Source organism: Myotis brandtii, unplaced genomic scaffold (assembly GCF_000412655.1).
Source record: "Myotis brandtii unplaced genomic scaffold, ASM41265v1 scaffold107, whole genome shotgun sequence".
Lineage (NCBI taxonomy): Eukaryota > Metazoa > Chordata > Mammalia > Chiroptera > Vespertilionidae > Myotis > Myotis brandtii.
Window position 1 is genome coordinate 2,931,270 of NW_005353629.1, and position 9,716 is coordinate 2,940,985.

General features: G+C 50.2%; 1 protein-coding gene across 1 annotated transcript in view; it reads left to right on the forward strand.

The window, feature by feature from the left end:
• The first annotated feature begins 1,981 nt into the window (after positions 1 to 1,981).
• CDH2 (cadherin 2, type 1, N-cadherin (neuronal)) overlaps positions 1,982 to 9,716 on the forward strand; it is a 143,479-nt gene continuing 135,744 nt past the window's right edge. The window contains exon 1 of the mRNA XM_014541394.1: positions 1,982 to 2,195. Coding sequence (XP_014396880.1) covers positions 1,997 to 2,195 — 199 coding nt within the window. The 5' untranslated portion in view covers positions 1,982 to 1,996. The remainder of the gene's footprint in view (positions 2,196 to 9,716) is intronic.

The following is a 9,716-nucleotide window of genomic DNA, read 5'->3' on the forward strand; positions in this document are numbered from 1 at the left end:
CCTTTAGTCCACAGGTGGATGCTCTATCCACTGAGCCAAAACGGCCAGGGCCAGGGAGGTTGGGTTTGGTTCATGGAGTCAGGAGCTCATACTTGGAGTCATTCAGATGTGGAGCGTCTGTTGTGTCCCACTGGTTCTGTGCTCGGGATCAAAGACAGATGGAGGGAGAGCGTGAACACTATTAATAAACAGAAGGGTAGTTTGGAAAAGTGTGAGGCATGTAGTCTTGGTCATTGATTGGTTTTCTCTGAAAAGCTTCAAAGTCACCAACCATTGGTATCATCTCCTTGAATCCTCTGACCTTTAGGGAATTCTTTCTAAAATAGGCTCAGGAATGGGCGTCCACCCTCCACTTAAACTCTCACCGTGATAAGGAACGCGCTTCCCACTGGAATAGATATTTCCTGGAGAAACTTTACCTTGTACTAAGTTACATCCTCATAGTGAGGCCCAAAGTGGTTTGTTAAAGGGCGTTCAAAATAATATGTAGAGTTAGATCAGAAAATAAGCTAAAACAGCGAGTCACAGTTTAAACATTATGCCATTATGCCAACATATTAATTATCACCTTCATCTTTATAGGTGCTCAGGTTTCAAAGTTATGTAATCCAAATATTTTTGTTTTATTCTAATCCTTATTATCAACCAGTGGCCACTTCCTAACAAATCTTGCTTTTCAGCCTAGCAACTCTGGGCTGTTTGGATTAAAAATTAAGTAAAATTTCAAAGCATCGCTTAGTGGGGGCTTGATCTCAGGTTTCTCCACCTCAGCATCATCGGCATTTGGAGCAGATCATCATCTTTGGTGTGTGTGGCTGTCCTGGGCATTGAACAGAGTTTAGCAACATCCCTTTGCCCTTTAGATGCCCGGGTTGTGACAACCAAAATCTCTTTGAAGATTGCCCGATATTCCCTGGAGGGCGGACTCCCCCCCAGCTGAGAGCCACGGCATTAAATAAGCCATGACTATCACCATTGCACGCCAAGGGTGCCGGAATGAAGAACACGCCTTCTCAGGGAAGGATGTCGTGTGCGAAACAGCTGGCCTCACAGCAGCTCCGCAGGCACGTTTTCTGAGCTGGGTGGAGTTTCCAGGTTTTCTGGACTCGGGTTTGGCAGTTGCAGATCGGACCGAGGAAGGCGAAGTGGGGTTCAGATACCCCAGTTGTCCTGTCACAGTCACTGTAAAAGTTCCAGTTCCCCTCGGCATGGCGGCGTCAGTGGAAGGAATCCTTTAGCAGTTACGTGGCTCTGGGCTATTCTGAGTCGGCTGGCACCGTCGGCCGTCGGCCAGTCCGCGGGTTCTGGTGCTTCTGCTGTGGTTCTCATGGGGCTGCGGGTTGATCCTCAAGATTTGGCAGCGAGGAGCCCGGATATCGGGGATTCCCAGGAAAGATCCCCAGGTAACCGCGGGCAGCTTTGTCAGCAGCCGGTCGAAACCCGGGCCAGTGTTTGCGAATCCTGAGAGGGTGGCTGCTTTGATCTCCTCTTCCCAGAGGGGCATGGTGACTCCTGCCTGAGACATCTTCCAAGTTGGGAGGGTCTGGGGGACAGGGCAGGAACCACGACGGAGACAGGCCCGCATCTTCCAGTTGGGAGGGTCTGGGGGACAGGGCAGGAACCACGACTCATGCTCTCTTCCTGATGGGGAGCGTAGACATTTTGGGGGGTAGCCGTCTGGATTTGCCCCAGTCCCCTGCTTTCCACTGCCCAATCTTGCCAGCCATTCACGCCATTTGTGGAAGAAGGCAGGAGACGAGCAGCCGGACTCTGTACCTGAGTTAATCAGTGTCCCTAGTGCACACTGCTGAGTCACTGCCCTTCCTTAACCGTCTGGTCCTGCAAGAGATTTACCTAAACCCTCCAACTTACAAAGCGGCGCTGCTTTGAGTAAAGGCGTTTCCTGAAACGTCTGCGTGTCCAACTGTCTCTTCTGCGCCAATCCCATAAATTCCGTATTCCGTAACATCCCACAGGCATTCTTGTGGGTGGGATCATGGTGGCCCCTTGTGGGAGGGCGAGCTTGGTCAGGAATGTCTTTGATAAAATATCTCCGCCTCACGCCCACCCGGGGGCCAGCACTCTGAGTGACCCCAGTTCTTTCCCGGATGTGGCCTTGGTTCCCGGGCTTCAGGTAAAGGCTGGACACTCCGGGCGCTCCCAGGCCATGGACTCAGTGAATGTTAACAGACAAGGTCCGTTCTCCAGTGTGAGAGTGTGTGTGTGTGTGTGTGTGTGGGCGGGGGGGGGGACATCATCACCCAGGAGCCCCATAATTCTTAGTGTTTGTCATATCCCTCAGGTGGGTTGGGCCAGAAAATAGATGAGAACCACGGGAGCTCTGAAAAAACAAAACAGAAACTAAACCTTCATACTGTTCCTTGTAGGATATTTTTCCAAATATTTGTTTTCCATTATGAAAGAAGTCTGTGGTTTAGATGTAGAGTGTGACATTTATATTTTTAGAAGATGGACAAATGGAGCCGAAGACTGCAGTACGCTCAGGTCACGGCATATTAATCACAGACTCCGGACCTCGGCGCTCAGACGCCCCGTCTCTGGAACCTCTTCCGACGGGGAGTCTCAGGGTTTCCCCGACACCAGCTCTCGATCGTGTCAGCCTGGCCCTGCAGCTTGATGTGAATCATCATTAAAAGCCGTGTTTGACAGCTGCGTGCCATTGACGTTAAAGGAGTACAGGAGGCGGACACAGTTTCCAGGACACCAAAGCCTATTTTATTGCTCATCACTTGTCAGGGAAATTGAGAAATGAATTCAAATAGAAACATAAGTAATCCAGATACGAAGTATGTAATCACTTATCTTGTTTTTTCTTATTGAACACATGGCTTCGGCACTAATTGTATGTTGGAGAATCAGTGGAAAGAATAATTAGCAGTGTCTGCATCTAGGCCTGGAGTAAATGGGAAATATTTTAGGATCCGGCCTGAAATATCTCTCCTTCTACCTAACATCTTAATTGCTGGCGTGGAGGATGACACTACTAGATACTACGAAGTTTGATTTCTTTCCAAATGACTGCTCTTCCATTACAGTCTTTTTCCTTTTAAAGGTACTTCCTTTAGGTTTTTTTTTAAAAAGGAAAAAGCATATGTTCATTATGCCTTCTTGGGTTTTGTATAAATTGGTCTTTTATGGGGGTAACTTTATATACACTAGGAGTCAGTATGAACAACTCGAAGGAATGTCTGGCAGTAGCATTTCATTGTTTCTGTCCTTTTTTCAGAGCAAATTCTATAGTATTTTTAAAAATCGTGTTCATTTTATTCAGTATTCTGAGTTGGAGGAACTGTCTGAATGCCTACAGTAGAAAAGTCAGTCCCAGTAGCCATGAGGTCTTTATAACGTCCACACATAAATCATTCTCATGTCACGTGTGCCTGATACCTCTGCCTCACCCCTTCTCAGGTGCAGGGGATATGTTTGTGCCACATCTTTGGTGAACATGTGCCCCTTTTTCCATCTCTTGTCCCCCTTCTCTTGGCTAGTCATAGTATTCTGACAATTCCGCATTGCAGACGATGAAAACGAAGCATGCGTTTAAATGTTCTGTTCAGAACGCTAGCCAAGTGGTCACCCATGGCTATCCAGCATTTGTAATGTGGCGACTCTGGATTTTGAAGATAAAAGATCTCTTACGTGTTAAGATGATAATGTTTTGAATATGTTGGGTTAAATAACGTTTACTATTAAAAATTAATTACGCCTGTTCCTTTTTTACCCTTTAAAAAAAAAAAAAAGGCTACCAGAAACTTTAAAATTGCCCACGCAGCTCACATAACATTTCCGTGGGGCGATGCTGCTATAGAATTGATACAGTTTATTTGTACCCAGCACCCAGATTCAGTGTTTTTACTCAAGGCCTGATAAATACAGAGAGTGTTGAAGTAACATTTGCTGTCTTCATAGTCTGTGAATACTTCCCTAGTCTTTTACCCAGCCATCTAGTATTCTTAAATTTTAGCAAGAAATGATGAATGTATTAATTTTTTTTTTTTATTCTATGAATTTGGCTGCCTGGATTTGCTGCCCTGTGTTGTCGCTGTGAGCTGACTTCATCCTTCAGAGTTAGTGGACCCTGTCTTAATGGCCCTGCCTTGTTTGCTGGCCAGCTGCTGAGATAAGGGGTCTTGGAATGAGGCTTTGATCTGCAGGGTTGAGTTCCTGTTTTTGATGTGCTTGTTTGCATTTGTAAATGTGCTACTTTTTGAACATGTGTGGGGATCTGCAGGAAGTTTTTTTTTTTAATCTTTTAAAATAAACCTTGGGTTACCAATTAGAGGACATTTTAAGAGGTCACGTACTTTAGGGAAATAAACGTGAATGGATATTAAACGATGACCAGATGAGCACTACAGTGTAGTCCTAAGAAACTTACTTTCTCCCCAAACCTGCCTGTCATTACTTTAGGAGTAAGTGAAGCTTTAGTGAAATCTTGCATGAACTTCATAGCCTTTTGCCGAATCTATCGCCTGGGTGACTCCGCCAGAGGCATTTGAGTCTGGCCTGCTCATTGGCCATTCATGTCCTCTCTGCTGAGGGCAGCAGGGAATGAATGCCTTTCTGCTCATTAGGACCAGGGGGTGGCATTCCTCAGGCCAGGCCCAGACCTCACTAGCTCCTGTGAGGTCAGTGTGTTCAGGGAGTCGGAAGGTTTCATTTTGGTTCATTGGATGTGTCTGTGACCGGGGAGCTGAAACGTGAACTAAGCCAGCTCGGAGACAGAGCGTCTCGCATGCACCGTGGGAGAGATTAGCCGGGTGGTCGGGGGGTGACACAGTCGTGATTCAGGCTGTATCTGCGGATGACGAAACTCCAAATGCTTCCAGTGGGCGGACTGATAGTGCGCGCTCAAGGCTAAATATATCTGCTCTCGGCAGCCACTGGGCAGGCGCCCGGCCTGTCACCCCGAACGGCTAAGGTCAACCTGTCCTGCTAGGTTTGCAGATATAAAGAGACGTGTGCATGGCAGAGGCTAGGACAGGGGTGGGCAAACTTTTTGACTCGAGGGCCACAATGGGTTCTTAAACTGGACCAGAGGGCCGGAACAAAAGCATGGATGGAGTGTTTGTGTGAACTAATATAAATTCAAAGTAAACATCATTACATAAAAGGGTACGGTCTTTTTTTTTTTTTTTTAGTTTTATTCATTTCAAACGGGCTGGATTCGGCCCGTGGGCCGTAGTTTGCCCACGGCTGGGCTAGGACATCCAACACTGAACCGAAGTAGGCACTTGGTTAGCGGGATGTTTTAAGTCATCGCTGTAAAAGCCTTTAAGCTGTTCACACTCTGTTCTTGTCGTTTGCTCTTGGAAAAGCGGTCCCCTCTCTCCAGCTCCCTGCTTTCCCGGTGCAGGTGGGTAAAGGGGTTTCCAGAAGCCCAGCGCCTTTTTGTAAGTCTCCCCGCTGAGGGCCACACGGGAAGTTAGCCCCAGATTCCATCTCTGACATTCACGCTCAGGGTTCTGTCCGCCCGCATCTGACGTTTCTCACGCAGACAGTTTCTGGCAGATCAGGACCCTGGGAATTCGGTGTCTAACTTCCCCGAGCGCCGCCCGCTCTCTGCCGGGCCCCTTCCTTTGAGATGCTAGGCCCCAGGCGCTGATGCCTAAGGTGTCCCGGCTCATAGAGATCACAGTTCGCCCTTCTGGAAGGTGGATAGTGTTATTTGCCCAAACCCTTCTTTCTGCAACCTTTTCCAAAGCCACTTCTGTTTCCAGTTTAAGTGAGTAACATCCAAAGTGCAGGGGAGACCCAGGAGAAGGGGGGCTGTGAGCGTCATGGCTGGGCGGGGCGAGGGACCCTTGTCCACCTCCGGGAGTGGTCACCAGCGTGGTGTGTCCCCAGGTAGGTCAGAGCGGCCCCAGGAGGCCGGACTCAGGCGCTGAGGTTTGCCAATAGAAGGCCTGCTCTGTTCCCAGGGCCTGTAAGTAGGCCAGGGAGCCGCTGAAGGTCAGCCGGGGTGGATGGGAAAGTTGATAAGAACTGTCTTCCCCTTACAGCCCTGAGCAAGGAGCTCTGCCTGCCCCGACCGCCCATCAGCGGAGCAGGTGCTCTCTCCCCACCCTCCCATTTCCCCTCCGTCCCCCACCAGCTCAGCTCGATACGGGCCGACGTCGTGCTGGTGAGGAGCTGAAGGTAGACCGAGGCTGCCTCCTGCTCTCTCTCCAGGGACGGACAGCGATGCATGGGTGTGACATCCATGCAGACTGAATGCCGAAGCGAATCTGTTAGGTGCTGAGCAGAGGTCAGAGAAAGGACGCCTGTGCTTCTGTGAGGGCCCGGGGCCTGGCTTGGTGGAGAGAAGCCGCGGTTTGGAGGATCAGGCTTTGGGTCCGACGGCCAGCTTTTCCTACGTGTCTGGATACCCTTGGCCATGGCGGGCCAACCTCTCTCTGGCCTTCGTATGAGTGGTGGCCTACGTAAGCCTGCCTGTAGCTCCCGGACAGCGTGTGCAGGGAGCCCTCGTGTCCGTGGGTTCTACACCCGCGGAAGCAACTAACCACAGACGGAACGTATTTTTAAATGCTGTTTTACTGCTGATGGTACCGTGGATGGGTCTGGGATAGCTGTCGGTACTGAGCATGTGCAGACCTTTGTCTTGGTATCATTCCATACCCTGTACACAATGACAGCTCTTTCCGTAGCACTTGGTGTTGAGTTTCATGCGTAACCTAGAGGAGATGTAAGTGGACAGGAGGAGGTGCGCATGTCACATGCCGATTCCACACCATTTTCTAGAAGGGTCTTGGGCATCCTTGATCTTGGTATCTGCTGGGGTCCAGGAACCCCTCCCTGGAGGATGCTGGGGGAGGGCTGCATAACCCTTGTCCTCCGGGTAACTCCCACCGTGGCTTAGTGGGTCAGAACAGATTCATTGTTTCAGGGCTGGGGACAAAGGCAAAGGTTTGTTTTCAAGAACTAATTGGTGCCGGGAAGGACTGTGGCTGATAGAAGGTCTCCCATAGGGAAGCATTTCATTAGTTTTTGGCTGAAACGAAAACCAAGTGGATGAACCCGAGGACAGAGCACCCATGGAGATAACAGCAGAGGTCCCGTGTCTCAGGAGTGCAGTGTGAGCGTGTTCTCGTTTCATATGTGAACATGGGCAACTCCAAGTTCACAGCCCAGAGAGGCAATGCACTCCGCAGTGGGCCGGGCCCACGGCCTTTCGCCTCTGATCTCAGGAAAGGAGGCCCCGTGGCCCGTGTTTGTACCCATGACCACTCCTGTCAGAAGTGATTTTCCCCAGCAGCGCTGCATGGACATTCCTGGCGCATCGCTCAGAAAGGGAGGAAGTCGCATCTGTTCCCCAGCGTTTTGGAAGCTGGGCACATGGGAGAGGAATTCATAGCCCCCAAGAACCAGGGCCCATAATTCCCTAAACCGTGGAAGAGCGTGCTTCCTGACCTGGTGGGCTCCACACGGAGGATTCTTTCATATGTGAACACGGGCAACTCCAAGTTCATAGCCCAGAGAGGCAATGCACTCCTCAGTGGGCCGGGCCCATGGCCTTTCGCCTCTGATCTCAGGAAAGGAGGCCACGTGGGACCATGTTTGTACCCATGACCCTTCCTTCTGTCAGAAGTGATTTTCCCCAGCAGCGCGGCGTGGACATTCCTGGCCCTTCTCTCAGAAAGGGAGGAAGTCGCATTTGTTCCCCAGCGTGTTGGAAGCTGGGCACATGGGAGAGGAATTCATAGCCCCCAAGAACCAGGGCCCATAATTCCCTAAACCGTGGAAGAGCGTGCTTCCTGACCTGGTGGGCTCCACACGGAGGATTGGTTTCCAGGGTTTGATGTTCCAGAGCCGTGGGGACGAGTCAGAGAGATCTGGACACAGCCATTGGCGAGATCACCGGAAGCTAAGACTGGGCTTTGTCTTGAGTGACCGTGGAGTTTGCAGTGAGAAATCTCCGTTTTTTGAGAATAATAGCCCACAGTGCCTTATGTAGGTGACTGTCTCCTGCGCTCCCCTCATATTGCTTATTATTCTGATGCTTAGGAGGAAACGTCCCACTTTGTTTTCATCCTGCTCCTTAAATCCTTCGCGACCTGTGTACGGAGGGAAGCGTAGCTCTGTCCCTCTGAACCTGTAGGAACGTGGGGTTCCCCCACCCGGAGCGAGACGGTGTTCCGCTTAGTTGCTTGTCAGTTCTTGGTAGATTATCAATCCTTGTTTTCTGGCCCCAACAGAGTTAAAAATTTAAAGAAAAGGTCAATGAGGGCCACAGGCCAGTCTATGCAGAACGTATTTATTTGGCTTCAATGTATTTATTTGGCTGCATAGGACTCTTATTTCTATGTACAATTTTCTTCATTTTTATTGGCATTTCAAAAATGAACTTTCTCTTCTGCTTCCCTTTAGCTCCCAAAGTAGGAGTTTGTAGATGCAGTATTTGTGCCATTAGCAGTCTAATGATTCTCCCATTGCATCGGGCCATGGTTCAGATGCTGGTTTAATACGATTAACCGTACTTCCAGCGCTGGAGAAGGGCTGTCGCGCGGTCACAGTGTTATTTAATGTTCAGCACCCACAGAGCCTGTTGAGGGATGACTGGATGCGGGCTTCATTGTTCTGCGTGTCTTGACTGGTCAGGTAAATGGAATTCTACAGGCTCCAGGAAAAGGAGGGAAACTCATGTGTTTAGACATTTCTCCTGCTTCTAGTTTAAAGTTACGCATTTGGGGAAAGTAATTATCTTCTCCTGGTGGCCTTGTTTTACTAAAAGTGCCTCTAGCCAGGCCAACGTGGCTCAGTGGTGGAGCATCGACCTATGAACTGGGAGGTCACGGTTCAATTCCCGGTCAGGGCACACGCCCAAGTCGCAGGCTCTTGGGCTTGATCCCCAGTGTGGGGCATGCAGGAGGCAACTGATCAATGATTCCCTCTCATCATTGATGTTTCTATCTCTCTCTCCCTTCCTCTAGAGACCAACAAAAATATATCCTATATAATAAAAGCCTAATAGGCTAAGTGTCCAGTCATCTGGTCAGCTGTTCAACCAATCAAAGCATAATATGGTAATGATATGCTAAGGCCACTCAACCACTCACTATGATGTGCACTGACCACCAGGGGGTAGATGCTCCGACCGGTAGGTTAGCTTGCTGCTGGGGTCCAGCTGATCAGGACTGACTGAGATGGGCCGGACACACCCTGGAGCCCTTCTGCAGTCCCTCCATGGCTGGCCAACCTCCTGCATCCCTCCCTGGCCCCGATCGTGCACCAGTGGGGTCCCTGGGCCTCCTGGCCTGTCCCTCAAAGTCCAGGACCCCTTGGTTTCGGCCACATCCCGCAGGCCAGGCCGAGGGACCCCACTGGTGCATGAATTCGTGCACTGGGCCTCTAGTTTAAAAATAAGTGTCTCTAATGTGTTTGCAAAGCAGGAGTTCACATCAGTAGAAAAATGGTTAAAACCCTGAGCCCTTCTGCGGTCCCTCCCTGGCTGGCCAACCTCCTGCATCCCTCCCCGGCCCTGATCGTGCACCGGTGGGGTCCCTTGGCCTGGCCTGTGCCCTCTCGAAGTCCAGGACCCCCTGGGGGATGTCGGAGAGCTGGTTTCGGCCAGATCCCGCAGGCCAGGCTGAGGGACCCCACTGGTGCATGAATTCGTGCACTGGGCCTCTAGTTTAAAAATAAGTGTCTCTAATGTGTTTGCAAAGCAGGAGTTCACATCAGTAGAAAAATGGTTA